At 47.4% G+C, this 17,774-nt stretch overlaps 3 protein-coding genes across 5 annotated transcripts in view; all 3 read left to right on the top strand.

Moving 5' to 3' along the window:
• Nucleotides 1-1,043: 1,043 nt before the first annotated feature.
• On the top strand, nucleotides 1,044-4,105 carry LOC116755036 (steroid hormone receptor ERR2-like). The gene is made up of 3 exons (XM_032633897.1): nucleotides 1,044-1,056; nucleotides 1,552-1,631; nucleotides 3,568-4,105. Exons 1-3 carry the CDS (start codon nucleotides 1,044-1,046, stop codon nucleotides 4,075-4,077), a joined length of 603 nt encoding a protein of 200 aa, XP_032489788.1. The 3' UTR covers nucleotides 4,078-4,105.
• Nucleotides 3,449-5,596, top strand: LOC116755968 (steroid hormone receptor ERR2-like). Its single transcript, XM_032636111.1, has one exon. The coding sequence runs from the start codon at nucleotides 4,225-4,227 to the stop codon at nucleotides 4,843-4,845; it is 621 nt and encodes a 206-aa protein (XP_032492002.1). The 5' UTR covers nucleotides 3,449-4,224; the 3' UTR covers nucleotides 4,846-5,596.
• A 5,035-nt stretch (nucleotides 5,597-10,631) lies between these two features.
• Nucleotides 10,632-17,774, top strand: part of FAM120A (family with sequence similarity 120A) — a 105,452-nt gene continuing 98,309 nt past the window's right edge. The window contains exon 1 of one of the 3 annotated variants that reach the window (XM_032636110.1): nucleotides 10,632-11,334. In XM_032636110.1, the coding sequence (XP_032492001.1) occupies nucleotides 10,861-11,334 (474 nt within the window). In that variant the 5' untranslated portion in view covers nucleotides 10,632-10,860. The remainder of the gene's footprint in view (nucleotides 11,335-17,774) is intronic. The other 2 variants (XM_032636108.1, XM_032636109.1) reach the window with 2 other exon arrangements.

Here is a 17,774-nt window from a genome sequence, read left to right as displayed (position 1 = left end):
CTTCATTGACTTATGTTCAATGTCTTGAGAACCATCGTTTCACATGTGTTGTCTGGGTTTTTTTGGTTATTATGGTTTCAGGTGGGAGGGTAGTCAGTTCCTGTTACTTCATCTTGGCTGAAAATGAAAGTTTGAAGCTTCAATTTAAAATTAGTTTCTTCCTTATATGATCTCCTAGGATATATTCTCTGATCTTCCCATTGGTATTAATCAATACCTTTCTTGGTAATACAAGTTATATATGCAATTATATTCTTTTCTTAGTAGTCTGTGAGTTTGTGGAGAATAAGATATAAATGTGAGTCACAATATGTACTTTACAAATATGAATGCTTAATAAGCATCTACTTAGTGGATTAAACTATTTTTTTTTTGGATTAAACTATTAAAAATTAACCTTACTTGGCATAGATTTCTAGACTTGTAGGTCATGGAAATATCACGGTGTATGTTGATAGCTGCAAGGAGTTCCATGATGTTTCTTATGAGAACTTTTGTGTTAAGATATAGATATTGATTTCTTAGGGTAGTTAAGTGAATTTGCAGTGAGTTAAATAAATGTCAAAAAAAAGAAAAATGGATCAAATAAAAATAGGACATGTTCTTTAGACACGTAGCTCACCAGTGATTCAGTATATAATCAGTGGCTTAAAATTCAGAAGGCATGGCTTTACAGTGTCTATATCTTTTAAGGACAGGGTATAGGAAGGGTCTTATCATGCATGTCATGAACATATATCTATTTTGGACATTCAGCATTCCTTTTCCCTTCCTAAAGATATCCAGATATCTTTCTCAGAAGTTGTATATATTGGGCTTCCCTGGTGGCGCAGTGGTTGAGAGTCTGCCTGCCGATGCAGGGGACACGGGTTCGTGACCCGGTATGGAAAGATCCCACATGCCGCTGAGCGGCTGGGCCCGTAAGCCATGGCTGTTGAGCCTGCGCGTCCGGAGCCTGTGCTCTGCAATGGGAGAGGCCACAGCAGTGAGAGGCCCACGTACTGAAAAAAAAAAAAAAAGAAATTGTATATAGTTTTGGTGAAATGGTCAATCCAGGTACTTGCTTACCATATTAACACCAAAGGAGCCATATTCTTTTCACCATCAGGTTGGAGACATTAAATGTAATCTAATATGGGGCCAGACTGATGCAATTGCTCAGTTTGTTAGGAATTAAAATCTTTTGCTACAGTATCCACTAGACACATGTAGCTATTTAAACTAAAATTAAATAAAATTAAAAATTTAGTTCCTCAGTTGTATACATCGAGTGCTCAATAGCCACCTATGGCTAGTGGCTACCATATTAGACAGTACAGCTCACTTCCTTCATCACAGAAAGTTCTATTGAACAGTGTAGTTCAAGGAACATAAATGTTAGGATAAGATTATTCAGTATATAATCTTTTCTCTTTTAGGGACATGGAAATTTTTATTTTAAAATATTGTATTTATAGTGCTTCTTGCTTTGACAAAACTGTAGGTATCTGTTATAAGATAAATAGACTTAACAGGCATTGTCTCATGACTGTGCTGAAATCCTTATTCCAGGTTGCACTGAAGTCGAAGATGTAGCTCTAGGCCCCAGTCCCCTAGTGCTGCCTGTACCACCTACCTGGGACCCGCAAGGAGTGAGGGAGGGGGAGGAGGCAGTGATGGGCAGGGGAGGAGGGGCTGTTTCTTGCCTTCAGCTCTTTCCCAAGCTCAGGCTACTGCTCCACCCTGAGGGCATCTGCATTTATGGCAGAACTTTCTCCCTGTCTTCCAGAGGCACTTGCATTCTTGTAGTTCCAAAGGCAAGCCTGGCCTCTTCCTTTGGAAGCAGGGTCTGTGCCAGGAGCCTCAGCTCAGTTTCCAGAGAATGACTATGTGCTCTCACCTGTCTGAGGCCCCAGACACCCTAGAGGAGGTCAGATTCATGTGTTCCAGCCTTGTCAGGGCTGGGTGCTTTTCATATTCTGGTGGGAGAGAATTGCTCCTTCCAGAAACATTTTTATGGTTTTTATCAAATGCAATAGACCATTTAATGATAACTAGTCTCTACATATATCTTAAAATGGTTTTGTACTTATGAATGGAGATTCCTGGTTTAAAAAAATAAAATTTTCATTTGATTTATATCACGTTAAAAAAAAAGATTTCGTTTACTAAAAAAATTTGGGGAGGGGGAATTCCCTGGTGGTCCAGTGGTTAGGACTCTGAGCTTCCATTGCAGGGGGCATGGGTTCAATACCTGGTTGAAGATCCTGCAACCGGTGCAGTGTGGCCAAAAAAAAAATTATTTTTTGAAGATTCCATAAGGTAGTATGTAAGGGATGACTATAAAGTTCTTCTATTCAAATGAGAGAATATATGCCCAACTGAGTATTGGCTTCCAAAGCATCCCTATGGATGTTTGTCTACTTACTCCTCAGCAGCTCCCAGAGGTGAGGGTGGGAGTCAAGGCAGACTGATGCCTCCTGTCAGTAAGGACTGATGTGGAGAGGAAGAGGTCTTGGATACACAGGAAATGCCAGGAAGGCCTCTGTGTATTTCCACAAGTGGTGGAGAGGGAACACAGACAATCCTTTATAGACTTCAGAAAAAATGGGCACCAAAGAGCTCTCAATTGTTGTTAGATAGGGAAGGGAAAATTAGTAATGAAGGAGTACAGTAACCCTTCAGCTGAGATGGTAACCAGCTGATTATATAAAATGTTTGTCAGCCACGCATTTGGAAACTCCCTCTATTCTTGAAAAGCCCTCGAAATTTGCATTTAATTAAATTCACTTATACTTTCCCATTGACGTACAATTTAGAACTATAATGTATACCTGTTTTAAAAAATTATGGTTGAAAGAGAAAATGTATTCATACTTCTGAAGAGAACATGACTTTTAACCCACATAACTAAAGACAAAAAGCACTTTTTAATTCCAGAATTCCAAAACAAAAACAACAAAATCCTCAAGACTGTAGAGGATTTAAACTGACAATCAATTAACAGATTAGAGCTTAGTGCTAGGTAAACATTACATGTTCAAATCCCAAGCAGAGATTAATTTGCTCTCTTCTAGGGTCACACATTTCATGCTGAGCCCCAGCCTGCTGTTCTCCTACTATATGCTAATGTTTACATGGGTCTCAGTCACCTTAGTTGAAACACTGAAAGCTTAACCTTTTAGTGGATAGAAGCCTCAGCTAAGTAGAATATTAAGTAAAGTTATCATTCTACTACAAAACACTTTAATTGGGACAGAATCATGTAAATAAGATAGACAATATTTTCCTACTTTGGGCTATAGATTAATTGATCAAAACTAAATTGGCTAAAATGTGAAAGCTGAAAATAAGTATTTCTGTCATTGGTTTTCCACACATCAGTAATTTTTGCATACATGGGTTGGTTCTCTTTGTCTATTAATCATAACTTTTTTTCCCGAAATTTCTTTTTGTAATTTTTATAAAGCCTGGGGCCATGTCCTTTTTAGCATTTTTGTTTATTTTTCAAATTTTTTTTCTTGCTTGTGGGGCAATCTCTTAGTGAAATTAAAAGTTTTCTAGAGAATATCCGCAGACGACCGGTAGCTGGTCCCCAGCTGCGGCTCCTTCATCGAGACCGAGCCGTCTAGCCCGTCCTCGGGCATCGATGCCCTCAGCCACCACAGCCCCAGCAGCTCGTCCGACGCCAGCGGCGGCTTCGGCCTGGCCCTGGGCGCCCACGCCAACGGTCTGGACTCGCCGCCCATGTTCGCGGGCACAGGGCTGGGAGGCACCCCCTGCCGCAAGGGCTACGAGGACTGTGCCGGCGGCATCATGGAGGACTCGGCCACCAAGTGCCAGTACATGCTCAACGCCATTCCCAAGAGCCTGTGCCTCGTGAGCGGGGACATCGCCTCCGGCTACCACTACAGCGTGGCCTCCTGCGAGGCCTGCAAGGCTTTCTTCAAGAGGACCATCCAAGGGAACATTGAGTACAGCTGCCCGGCCACCAACAAGTATGAGATCACCAAATGGAGGCGCAAGTCCTGCCAGGCCTGTCGCTTCATGAAATGCCTCAAAGTGGGGATGCTGAAGGAAGGTGTGCACCTTGCCTGAGCGCGTGGAGGCCGCCAGAAATACAAGTGCCGGCTGGACTCAGAGAGCAGCCGGTACCTGAGCTTACAGATTTCTCCTCCTGCTAAAAAGCCATTGACTAAAATCGTCTCCTACCTGCTGGTGGCTGAGCCAGACAAACTCTACGCCATGCCACCCCCTGGCATGCCAGAGGGTGACATCAAGGCTCTGACCACTCTCTGTGATCTGGCAGACAGGGAGCTCGTGGTCATTATTGGCTGGGCCAAGCACATCCCAGGCTTCTCCAACCTCTCTCTGGGGGACCAGATGAGTCTGCTGCAGAGTGCCTGGATGGAGATCCTCATCCTGGGCAGTGTGCACCGCTCGCTGCCCCATGACGACAAGCTGGTGTACGCTGAGGACTACATCATGGACGAGGAGCGCTCCCGCCTTGCGGGACTGCTGGAGCGCTACCGGGCCATCCTGCAGCTGGTGCACAGCTACAAGAAGCTCAAGGTGAAGGAGGAGATTGTGACGCTCAAGGCCCTGGCCCTGGCCAACTCAGATTCCATGTACATCGAGGATCTGGAGGCGGTCCAGAAGCTGCAGGACCTGCTGCATGAGGCGCTGCAGGACTATGAGCTGAGCCAGCGCCACGAGAAGCCATGGAGGATGAGCAAGTTGCTGCTGACGCTGCCCCTGCTTCGGCAGACAGCTGCCAAGGCCGTGCAGCACTTCTACAGCCTCAAACTGCAAGGCAAGGTGCCCATGCACAAACTCTTCCTGGAGATGCTGGAGGCCAAGGTCTGATGGCCTGGCCCAAGGACCGACTCCCACCCAAGGACAGACAAACCGACGGGGAGACCTCCACAGCCACCAGCCTCAACATTCAAGTCCTGTATCATGGCCGCGAGCAGTCCCAGAGGAAGGGGCTCCTGGCCTCCTGGCTGTGTGCAGAGCCCTGGGTGCTGTGGGGTAGGGAACGAGGATGGGAGGGCAGGGCGCGGGGCTCATCTGTAACTGGCTTTTTCTTTGTTATGTTTTTCCTCCGCCACAGGCAACGCTGAGGCCTGGGCCAGAGCTGACTCCCCTGAGGCTGGAGACCACCGAGGAAGTGCCCCCTCTCCCTGCCAAATCACCAAGAGGCAGCACTAACGTAACACATTTCCTAACCCCATGCCCGACCCCCCTGTCCTCTGTCCATGGCCTGCGTGGGCAGTGCTTAGCGCCCAGGACTCTGGCATACTCAAGTGGGGTACCTTCTGGAGGTTTCCCTCTCCCAGAGGGCAGTTACTTTCTTGCAGCGGTGCTGCCTACTCTGGGGTTCTGTGGGGCCCCTCAAGAGGCCCTACGCCTTCCACAGTTCAGATGGCTCCCTCCCTCCATCCTTCCTCTAAGCTCCCAGGCCCGGCTCACCATCAGGAGAGTAGCACCAGAACTCATGCGTTTTCCTGGTGACCCCACCCCTTGGTGCGCCCCCCGCCTGCCTGTCGCCGCGGCCCCAGGGCCTGTCCTCCCCCTCTCTTCCCCAGGAGTCCTGCTGCTATTTCCTGCCCTACCTCAGAGCTCACTCTCACAGTGGGTTCAGCCAGCCAAGACTTCAGGGCCCGTGGGTGGGAATGGTACTGGCTCAGAGAAGAGCAGGGTCCAGGCAACACTCCCCAGCGCTCCCCGTTCTTCTGGCTTCTCCCACTCCCCTGGGGCAGGTCCAGAGCAGGTAGGCCTTGGGAAGTGAGGGAGATGCAGGCCTGACCCCGTCTGAGGGCACCCTGGGCACTTAATTCTGGCAGCCCTGGGAGGACCGGGTCAGGATAGGGAGAGGCCCAAACCAATCTTTGCCGAGCACAGAAAGGCCCAGAAGCAGAGATGAGCAGGCGGGGGAACCCTGAAGACAGAGGCTCGGTGGAGGTCACCAGCCTGCCTGATCTTTCCTGGTATCCAGGGGCAGTGGACACCGAAGCCCCCTCCCTTGCATCCCAAGGGCTGGGTGAATCAGCGCCACAGGAAGGGTTGCTCCTGCCATCCTTGGCCTAAGGAGGTGTAGCGTAGCTCCCTGGGTGCACTTAGAAGACCAGCTTTCTGGCAGGACAACTACTCCGGCCCCCCATCAGTCCTCCAGGCTGCTGTGTAAGGTGACAGCCACCCCAGTTCGCCCAGGACCGGTTCTGGCACTGGAAGTCCATTTCCCAGGAAACCCCTCAGTCCTGCCCAAATAGGGACAGTTGGTCACCCATTTCTGTGAGTGGCTATGAAAGTTTGTTCTCACCCACTTGTGGTAGGTCGGGGGCAGCCTTGAACATGCCATCCGGTGCTCACGGGGTTGGCTGAGGGCCGCTCAGAGGATCTCCTGAGGATGAAAGGTTTTGAGCATTATGGAGAAGCTTCTTCCAATCAGCTGCCTTCTAAAGCAAGGATAAGAGCATCCCCCCTGGGGCACATCCCTGGGGAATCCACACACATTCTAACCTGACCTCTTGTCACATGGAGAGGCAGGCAGATCCCACCCACCCGTCGCTAGGACCAGGAGGCCAGGTGCCCTCCGCCACAGCCTCGCAGCTTTCCAAGGGAAGCAGCTACTGCTGGTTCCACCTCTCCACCCCGAGACACCACTCTTTCTGAACTTTTGCTGGGACGTGTTGAGGTCACCCCAGGCAGGAGGGTTGGCTAAATCCTAGCAGCTGCTCTCAGATACCCTCACATAGAAAATGTCAGGGGTTCCAAGAGAATTCACAGACTAGCAAAGTGTGCCCCCCCTCCCTTTTGCCTGTGGGGATGGCCACAGTCACTTGTCAGTCAGCATTGGAATGATCCGGGATGCTTTAGCTCTAGCTCTCTGTGCAGTCTCCAATCTGGGCGGACAGATGCACAGGTGCCTCTAAGGGACCAGGGGTAAAACCCAGGCCTAACTTAGCCACTGGGGGCCATGCCATGAAGTCTGGACTAGGGAGATGGTACGGTGCGAGAACTTGGGGTCTGCTCTGCGGGAGCCTCCCCTAGCCCCTCACTGTGCTGTGTGCTTGAGGAGGTGGGGCAGAGAGTCGCACCTCATCACCCCATTCTCTGTAGCGTCACTGCTCAAGCATGAGGGCCCAAGCTGTGAGCTGCGGCAGGGGCTTGTGCACAAGTGGCCTTTGCAGTCCATCTTTTCTAGAAAAAGCATCTCTGGCTAACAGTGCAACAACTGGTTTGCGGTGGGTGGGTGTTCTGTACACAGGGCAGCTTTGCCTCGCCGGATCACATACTTCTGCAAGTGTCCCGGCATCAGAGCCCCTTTAAAGCAAAGAGGGGGCAGTAGTCCTGATGGCTTGATGCTAATGAGATGGATCCTGCTGCTGCTGCTGCTTTTACACTTAAAAAATGCCAATGGCAACAGGAAATGTATCAGTAATGATGAGAATTCTGTCCAATGGGAAGGGCCCTGGTGTGTACTTGATGGATCTACTGGCATTCAGAGAAAAAGTTTAGGAGCCAACTTCTTAGTTGGAAGTCTAGCTAGCTTTGGGACCTCCCTGGGAAGAGGGGGGGCCCTGACTTAGTGGAAGACAGTGGAGCAAGGAGAGTTTAGGACACCCCATCCCCCCAAACAGAGCAAAACTGAAGTTTACCCACAAATCTGCTGTTCCTGGAAAATCTGTAAAGAGGAAATAACCCTGCTCAGTTGTACTCTCATGATACAGGTCATTGAAATGAACCAAGAAATAAAATGAAAAAAATCCAACCATGGGAAAAAAAAAAAAAGTTTTCTCATACGCTCTAAGTGAAATGTCCAAAGATAAAGGTGGTTGCAAATAGGAAAGTCCCCACCCATTAGTTATCATATATTGTGAACCCAAGAAGATATTATAATTTTTATTAAATTTTAAATACAGATGTTTGCTTTTACCTTGATACTTAAAAAATTTAACTTCAACCAACCTCTGAATTTGAAGATTATATAAAATATTTGTCAGCCAAACATCTTGCCAGCCACTAACAATGTTACTCAAAACATACGAGAGTTAGTTTTTTTAATGCGAACACATACTTAAACAGGGAAAGTAAGCATAAATGAATTTATGTTTTATACTTATGAAAATGAATTTTAAGGTTTCAAAAAGTAAGATAACTGATCCATGTTCTCAAGGATAAAGTTTATACAATTATAGGATGTGGAAGTAATAGTTACAAAAGCCAACATTTATTGAGCATTTGCTCTGTCGTAAGCACACAAATTGTATGATTTAATCCTTATAATAATCTGGAAGGTAAATACTATTAATATCCTCATTGTACAGATGATAGAAAGCAGGGTTTTAAAAGTTTAAGTAATTTATGCAAGGGCACAGAGGTAGGACTAGACAAATTTGGTAGTCTGACTCCAGAACCTTAGTCTTCTATACTGTCTTAAGGTGAAAATAAATTTATTCTCAGATCCCCAGACACTGGCACCAAAGCATCTAAAATGTTAAAAGCAAGCACATTTAAAAGAAATAAAAACAGTACATAGCAAAAGTAAATATGGAAAAAAAAAAAAAAAAAAAAAAAAGTAAATATGGAATGCAATGCTATAAATTAAATTACAATGAGTGATTAAAATTACTACTCCTAATCTTGTGAACCTACAGTGGATTATAGAAGGAAATTTGAATATTTGTGGTGTCAGTATTTAACGTGGCTTTAAATGGCTAAATAACATAATCCTGGCTTCATCTCTAATTTTGTGTATGAGTAAGTGGCTTAACTTGCCAAAGTCTGTTTTTTAAAAATTAAACATACTTATCAAAATACCAAGAGCATTTTACTTATGTGTATATCATACTGGCCTATATTTGAGGTCAAGTTATAAGAAATGGAAAAATTCAACTTGCCTTTTCGGGGACAGAGAGTATGGATGCTTCTTGGAACCTACATGGGTACAGGCTCCATCTGCTCTGCACCTGCTGTTGGGGCCTGCTCCTCTACAGAGGTTTCTCCAGAAAAAAGAACAGACAGGAGGATTGGAGGTAAGTAAAAACACCACTTCCAAACTTCAAAGAGTTCTGAGTTTTTAAATGCTTCATTCTGTAAGACATTAATGTTTTAAAAACCATTTTATTGAAGCATAATACACTTATAGTATTAACCTCATTTAAAAAGCAATTACTGCTGAGCTCTGGGACAGAAGTCATGAAAGGATCTCCTTCCAGAAGATGCTACTACAGCAGGAAGGATTTAAATCATTTTCCTTAGGAGGGGTTGCACAGCCTCAGGAAAGCGAGAGTTAGGGAAGATAGGCATTCCACAGTTGGAACTAAATAGAAAGGAGGCATTTCACATGCTGTAACAGATCTGTTTTTAAAGTCTCTTCGGTGATTATCTGACACTAAGGCTACTTGTATACTACATTATAGATTGTCAGTTCAGTGTCTGGGCCATGAAATCTGTTACTGGTGTGAAAATGAAAAAGGGGAGCCCGAGGCTCCTTCAGACAGTGAAACCACTTTGAGTGGGTTGAGTCAGATCTGCCTGTAGGGAACCCTGCTACCTAAAAGGGGGCTCCAGTGAGGGTCCCGGCTCACACCACCCTATTTCTCCCAGAAAAGCAGTAAACCCAGGGGGCAGTGGGGTCAATCTGCCACCTTTCCAACTTCCTCAGAATTACGACTCCACTCCTTGTGAACAACCAAGTCTGGAGAGTTATTTCCCAAGTTAATTAAAGATACTAACGCGATTAAGGTTGAGAGAGCAGGTGATCATTTCTCGAACTCGGTAACTACACTTGGGGACACAGCGCAGAGACTTATTCCTTTCTCCATTGGGGACAGTGGCTTCTACTCCCTCCTCCCTCCCAGATGCACCCAACTTCCAGTTCCTGATCAGCCTGCCCACTTTCCCTCTGCAGCCACCCCGGCCAGGGCACTGGTCCCACCTCGGGATGACTGGTCCCCCCGGGACGAGGACGGGACCTCTTTGGGGTGACCAGACCCCAGGGATTAGGGCTCCTCAGGGCACTGGGATAGGAAGGGGCCTCCTCTGACCGGTCCTTGGGGACGAGACAGGGCCTCCTCGGAATGACTGGACCCGGGGACTAAGATGGGGCTTCCTTAGGGTGACCAACGACGGGACGGGGCCTTCTCGGGGTGACCGGCTTCCGGGATGAGGCCTCTTCAGGGTGACCAGATCCCGAGGACCGAACGCGGACTCCTCGGGGTGACCGCCTCCGAGCGGGTACGGGGAGAGGGCTGCCTGACCGGCTTCCGGGTATAAGGCCGTCTCGGGGTGACCAGATCCTGGAGCCGGGGATGTGGCCTCCTCGGGTGACCAGCTCTGGGAGACCAGGAAGGGGACGAGATGAGGCCACCGCTCTGGGACCTCCCGGGAGCTCGCGCAGGCCCAGCGGCGCCGCTTGGGCCCGGCGCCTCCTTCCCTGGACTGGACCTCGCGGACTCTCCCCGGTCTGTCCTCCTCGGTCTGGGACTGGGGTTCAGGTTCGGAGTCCTGGCCCTCAGTATACCGACCGCTCAGTCCGGCGTACGGGCAGCTCAGCCGCGGCACCGCCTCTTCCGCCCCTTCCGCCGGCCCACGTAAGTCAGCTGGCATCGCCCCGCCCCTCCGCCGCCGCCCGCCCGCCCGCGCGAGGCCGCCTCAGCCTGGCCTGGGCCTGGAGCGGCGCACGGCGCAGGTCCCTCCCCGCCATGGCCCTGGGAGGCGGTAGCACATGGCGGCAGCAGCGGCCATGAGCGCGCCCGCGGCCCGGCCCGGCCCCCCCTAGAGCCCGCCGCCCCGGCCCAGGCCAGCGCCACGGCCCCGCCGCCCCCGGCCCCGCCGCCCCGCCGCCCCGCGCCCGCCGCCGCCGCCGCCGCCGCCATGGGCGTGCAGGGCTTCCAGGACTACATCGAGAAGCACTGCCCGAGCGCCGTGGTGCCGGTGGAGCTGCAGAAGCTGGCCCGGGGCAGCCTGGTGGGCGGCGGGCGGCAGCGGCCCCCGCACACGCCGCTGCGCCTGCTGGTGGACGCCGACAACTGCCTGCATCGCCTCTACGGCGGCTTCTACACCGACTGGGTGAGCGGCGGCCAGTGGAACCACATGCTCGGCTACCTGGCCGCGCTAGCCAAGGCCTGCTTCGGCGGCAACATCGAGCTCTTCGTCTTTTTCAACGGCGCGCTCGAGAAGGCGCGGCTGCACGAGTGGGTCAAGCGGCAGGGCAACGAGCGCCAGACGGCGCAGCAGATCGTCAGCCATGTCCAGAACAAGGGCACCCCGCCGCCCAAGGTCTGGTTCCTGCCACCCGTCTGCATGGCGCACTGCATCCGCCTGGCGCTCATCCGCTTCCACGTCAAGGTGCGGCCCGCCGGGCGGGCAGGCTGGCCGGGGTCCGCGTGGGCCTGGGGGCCGGGGGCGGGGTTGGAGGCCGGGGCTGGGCTGGGGTCTGCGTGGGCGTGGGGCCGGAGTCGCTTGAATTCAGAGTCAGGGTGGGTCGGGATCTGGAGTCCGAGGTCGGGGTTGGACTGGAGTTTGGGGTAACAGAGAAGGAGCGGGCCAGAGGTCTGGGCCTGATTCGGGGTCTGGGGTGCGGGCTTGGGCCGGGGTTGGGGTCTGGGGTCCGAGCGGGTCGGGATCTGAAGTTGGAGCTGGGCAGGGTTCGGGGTCTGGTCCGGGGGACTGCAGGCGCCTCTCCCCTCCCGGTCTGAACTGCTGCAAAATGGACGCGCGGCCTGGAGCCCGGCCGGCGGCTGCGAGTGCCCGGGGTCTGGGGACTTCGGCTGCTCCAGGCCGTCCGAGAACCTTAAGACCAGCGGATAGCTGCAGGCTTGGAGGGTGCAGTGCCACCATCGCTGAGATCCGGAGTATTCCTCCACTCTTTGAAGCAGGTAGATTACTAACCTGAACTTTTATGAGACGCTGGTTTTCCTTTAGCAGGTCTTGAACAGCAACAGGTTTTTTGGGGGAGCAAGTGGGCTAGATGGCGACAGAAAGGGGTCTCCAGCCACTGAGGGTGGATGGAAGGTCTGCCTACTGCTGTCACCCTGGCTCAGCTGGGGGCAGTGACCTGGGCAAGGCCTGTGGAGTTAGCCTCTTCTTGAGAACGCAGGGCTGGGTCCAGGTTCCCTGGAAGATGACAATTTTTAGAGAAATTGTCGGATTTTCGTGTGTGTTAGATTTCAAAGAATCATAAGTTTTGACATGCTGAAATTTTGTCAGTTCTGTGACTTAGAGTCTACGTGAAAAGGTCTTTGGTTCTGTGTATCTGAAGTGAAGAGAGTAGTTCAGAGTCAGGGCAAAGAGAATGTGAATCAGAGTTTCCAGGATTTATTTCTCTCTGCACAGTGAGGACTCTACCACTTTGGGCTGTGCACTCAGGTAATCAGAGCTTTGACTGTCCGGCATTCTGCTGTCCTTTTGGCAGAGGTCTCCTTCCTGAACCCAGGCCAAGGAGTGCTTGAGGACCTAGCAGCCACGGCAGAGATAACATGCAAATCAATGACCCTTGACTTGAGTTTTGATTGCTTCCTTTTTGATTGTTCTTTGTTTAAAATTTTTAGGGAGGCCGTTTTGGTTTTCTGACTTTTGCCACTCTGCCTTCCAACGTGTTTGTCATTCCTTTATTTCTGCTTGAAACTGTGCTTGTTCCCAAAGTTTGTGAAATTCAAACTTCCTGATTGCTCTTGCCTGTGCTGAGATGGTGGTGGTTAAGCCTAAAGTGATAGCGGAAGTCCCACCCCGATCCTGTTGCAATTGGCGACAGGGTTTCTAAGTGTGCGGGTCGAGGCTGCTGGAAGAGCGGCGATTGGTCTGTGAGTATGGCAGAGACCTAGCCTGCGTCCCTGGGGAAGTTCGGCTGAGAGCCAGGGACTGCTGCTGGCATTTTCTGCCCTGGAGCCTGGGCTCTCTGAGAAGTAAGACAGTGCCGACTCCCAGGTGTGATCCACCTCCAGAAGATGCCCTGAGTGTTAACAGTTTTATCTTGTTCAGAGATGGAAACTACTACTGGAAAGACAATGAGCTTTCTAGTCAAGTGGCTTTCAAAGGAACACCGTAAATTTTACTTAGGATTGGAGTCAGTGTTTGTACACAGTCACTGTATCTTTTGAAAGAACTGCTAAATTCTTTTTTAATTGTAAAATTTCTTGGTATTTATCTTTGTGCCCCTGTAAATGTCTCACTTACCTGCTGGATGCCCAGAATTTTGACCAATGTGTAAGTTAGTAAGAAAGTAGATTTAAGATCATTTTTTCCACTTAGGTTTCTGCACTCAAGATATAATTGAGTCTATAATTATTTTGCTTTAGATAAGCTTTTAACTCCTGATATAGAACCACAATATAGTGTTAATTTTACAGTTTAATATAGTAAAGACTCAATTCCTTGGTGGACACTTAACTGGCAGCCTCACCTTTTTGGAAAATGCCTAAGAAATCTAGCTACTAAAAATTTCTCAGCAGCCAAATGAGAGGTCAGGAAGCTTTGGTATAGTGACCTAAAAAGGAAAAAAAAAGCTTTCTGTTTCCTCCTTGAAGAATCAACTTCTCTCCCTTGTAGACTGCCCTCTCCTTTTCAGATGTAATTCTGATAAGCTTAGTTATCTATTTCTAAACTTAGCTTGAGAAAAGGGTGCAGAGGAAAGTCTGCCAGGCAGGCGCACCATTAATAGAAGGAAGTGACACTTCACAAGGGAGAAGATAGAAAAAGCTATAAAAAACACACATAATTCTGGGGCTTCCTTAGAAAAAAGAAAACAACCCTATGTACTTCAGTAGCCCCTGAGGGCAGTATGGTTTACTCTATGAGGATGATTTTGAGCCAGAAAAATTTATGTTCAGCATTCTCTAAGGGAGTGAAGGGAGTGTACTGTTTTTTAAAAATGCCCATCAAATGGTTAAGTGAATTAAAACCATGATGGCATATCACTACATACTTGTTGGAATGGCTAAAATAAATAATTCTGGCAATGCCAAGTGCTGGCAAGAATGCTGAGCAATTGGAATCGTCCCACATGGCTGGTGGGAATGCAAGATGGCACGCCACCCTAAAAAACAGCTCCCTTAGTTTATTATAAAATGCATTTACCATGTGGTCCAGCAGTTGTACTCCTGGGTATTTTCCTAATGAAACTATTATTCACACAAAAACTGAACTTGAATGTTCATAGCAGTTTTATTCATAATAGCCAAAACTGGAAACAACCAAAATATCCTTTAATAGGTGAATAGTTAAGCTATGGTACTGTGCAATACTACTTAGCAATAAAAAGGGAGAAACTACTGATACATACAACTTGGATGAGTCTTTATAGCTTCATACTGAGTGAAAGAAGCCAGGCTCAAAAGGTATGGTTCTATTTATATGACATTCTCTTGAAGATAAGGCTGTAGTGATGGGGACCCAATGAGTGGTTGCCTGAGGGTGTGAATATAAAGGGACAGCAGGAGGGAGCTTTTTGGGGTGATGTAACCTGATGGTAGTGGTGGTAGCATTTTTTTTTTTTTTTTTTGTGGTACACGGGCCTCTCACTGTTGTGGTCCCTCCCGTTGCGGACCATAGGCTCTGGATGCGCAGGCTCAGCGGCCATGGCTCACGGACCCAGCCGTTCCTCGGCATGTGGGATCTTCCCGGACCGGGGCACGAACCCGTGTCCCCTGCATCGGCAGGCAGACTCTTAACCACTGCGCCACCAGGGAAGCCCTGGTAGCATGTTTTAAAATCATAGAACTGTACATCAAAAGTAAATAAAAGTTAATTTTACTGTATGATATTTGTATTTTTTTTTAAGGTTAAATAAAAATTGGCAAAGGAATTGATGCAAACATCTCACTATATATAATGTTGGGCATATGAGGCATTTTTCTTACAAAAATCTACCATCGTATTGGCCGTCTCCAGGGTTCTGCAAACTGGCAGAAAGTCTTAATTTCCCGTCAGCTTTGCTTAGAGAAATCTTCTTTGGCTTAGAAGAGTATGTCTTTGCTAAAGTAATAATTGCATTTCTTTAACCATTAGAAGTTGGCCCACACATCAGCTAATTTTGTTCAGGTCATTAAACTGCCCAGCCTGAACTTGGCTTCTGTTAGTTACTAGGAGCATTTCCTCTTGTGTGCCTTGAGTCATCATAACCTTTGAAACTTGGTGAGGACTGATGTTGATTTTAAAATCTTGGTGGCATTAGATGCCTGGAGCTTTACTAAATGTTTCTGCCTCAAGACTTGTGGTGTTGGTGTGCAGGTTTATAATGAAGTCCTTGAAATTTTATCCTGAATCGGTACTCTGGGGTATTTACTCAGATCTTACATAAAGCAGAGCTCCTGTTTTAAGTCACTGGAAGAATGTGAGATTAGGCTGTGGCCTGAGATCTTGGGATGATGATCTCTTTCTTTGTATACTTTGTAGGGTGCCAGTCCCATGCTAGGTCATCTCTCACAGTGCTGTCTCACTTAGCCCTCAGTGTTTTGTTAATGTGGGAAGAAACGGGATTGCGATTGCTGATTGAGCAACGTCTGGGGACGAGTAACCAGTAACCTCTTCAAGAGGGAAGTGGTGTGCTGAAGTCAAAGTTCAGTTTCATTGTGTAAGAATGCTGTGGGGTGTGCCTACCTGCAGTTCACTCTCAGGTCAGATCTGATAGCAAAACGCCTCTGCTGCTTTTTCCAGGCAGCACAGTTTCTATCCAAGAGACACTGAAAACTAGCAATATACTGTTATTCTTAAAGATCTCTAATTGATCAGGGAATACTTACAATTCAGAATTGACCACATTATAACTCAAACCAGCCATACATTTAAAATACTTATTTAAAAATATTTATTTTCTTCAAGTGTACCAGTTTTGTGACTGGCTTATTTCTCTTAGCCATAATGTCTTCAAGGTTCATCCATATTGTAATGTTGTGTCAGAATTTCCTTCCCTTATAAGGCTGAAAAATACTCTATTCTGTGGATGGACCACATTTAGTTTATGGATTCTTGGGTTGCTTCCCCCTTTGGCTGTTGTGACTAATGAATAGTGCTGCTGTGAATATGGGTGTACAAAAATCTGTTGGGAGTCCCCGCTTTCAGTTCATTGGGGTATGTACCCAGGAGTGGAATTGCTGGATCATTTGGTAATTTTATATTTAATTTCTCAAGGAATCACCGTACTATTTTCCACAGCAGCTGCCTATGTATATTTTATATTATATATCATATGTTATCAAAATAGTTTTAGTTTTTAACATTAATGCGATCACTACATTATTCAGCAATTTGTTTTTTTATAAGTATGTACAAAATCTTTTCATGTCTGTACTTACAGTTCTAATTCTTTTTAATGCCTGCATAGTGTATGATTTATCTATCCCCTACAAATGGTATGCACGCACAAACTTGGTAGATTGAAGAGTGTGCACATTTTAAAAGCCTTACAAGACTATAGAGCCAACATTGCCAGACCTTCAGATTTTTCGGGAAAGTCAGAAATCCAGATTTTTATTTGAAATTATTCCATTTAAAAAACACCTTTAAGCCAAGGAAAATGGACTCCGGGCTAGATTCAGATCTTGAGCCACCAATTTGTGACTTCAGCACTGATACTTATCAACAATTATCACCCATTTTTTAGGTTTAAAGTTAGACTTACCAAAGCCCATTGCCTCCTCCCTTCAACATTGCATTGTTGAAGCCTTTTTGATTATCAAAGCACTTCCATTTCCTGGAGTTACTGAAATATGACTTTCCATAAATGCCATAATTCTGTGGACCTTTTCTGTTATATACTCTTATTATTACCTCTTTTGAGGTTAATACTATGCACATATTCTTTCAACATCTGACAGTTTCCAGTGCACCCTTTTACTGTTCTCGAAGACTTGAGCAGCTGGTTTTATGTACTTAGAGATTACTTCTCTAATATCCCATTCAACACACAAACTGACTGTTCTCTCTAATCTGACCTCAGATTAGTCACCTCTAGTGACTATTGTAATTTCACTTTAGCTACCCTAGGGTTTGTGTCCTATAATTAGCAGGAAGAATGATACCACCTTTAAGACTTCAAACTGCATGTCCCCCCTAGAGCCTGACTTTTACTGATACACCCTTCATTCTCCTTTCACTTTCCACAATTGTCTCTTCTCCCAGTCTGTTCTGATTTCACTTTTAGCCCTAACTGGTTTGAGCCTGATGGTCACCTATTTCAAAGTTACACTTACCACCCTGGAGTCATCTTTGGCATTTTTATCATTCCATCCTGCCAGTCCCTGCAATATGACACATCAGTTCTAGCCCAGCGGTCTCTTACTTACACTTCTGTTCCTCATTTCTAGTATTCCCGACATGTGAACTCACCAAGTTTACCGAAAAGGTCTGGTGGGTTGTGAAACCAAATTATTGGGTGTTTATCAGCATTTAGAAAAATTCACACAGAATAAAATAGAATAAAAAGGAGAATGCAAGACATGTATTAAGGGTGAATACCATTATATTAAACTGTGTCTTACTGTGGATAGTAGTCAGAATTGCCTCTGGATCTGACCAGGCCCCCGTGCCTAGTATCAACAGTGGAACTCATCTTGCACACAATGTCAGAGCACCCTGCAGGGTCCTCAGGTGAGTCATTCTCCTGGCAACGACTGTCAACAAAACCATTAATCCAAACTCCTTATTCAGGCTTTTAGACCCTCCTGCAATCCGAATCCATTCTACCTTCCTTAGTTTCAGAATTCTTCTGTTATACTTTTAAAATGCTCCCAACCAGACTGTTTACTGTTTCCCCAAGAAATGTCCATTTCCCAACTCTACTGATGTCTCCC

This window comes from Phocoena sinus, chromosome 6 (assembly GCF_008692025.1).
Source record: "Phocoena sinus isolate mPhoSin1 chromosome 6, mPhoSin1.pri, whole genome shotgun sequence".
In the NCBI taxonomy this organism is placed as follows: Eukaryota; Metazoa; Chordata; class Mammalia; order Artiodactyla; family Phocoenidae; genus Phocoena; species Phocoena sinus.
The sequence above is the reverse complement of the archived record's forward strand: the minus strand, read 5'-3'. Positions and strand labels throughout refer to the sequence as shown.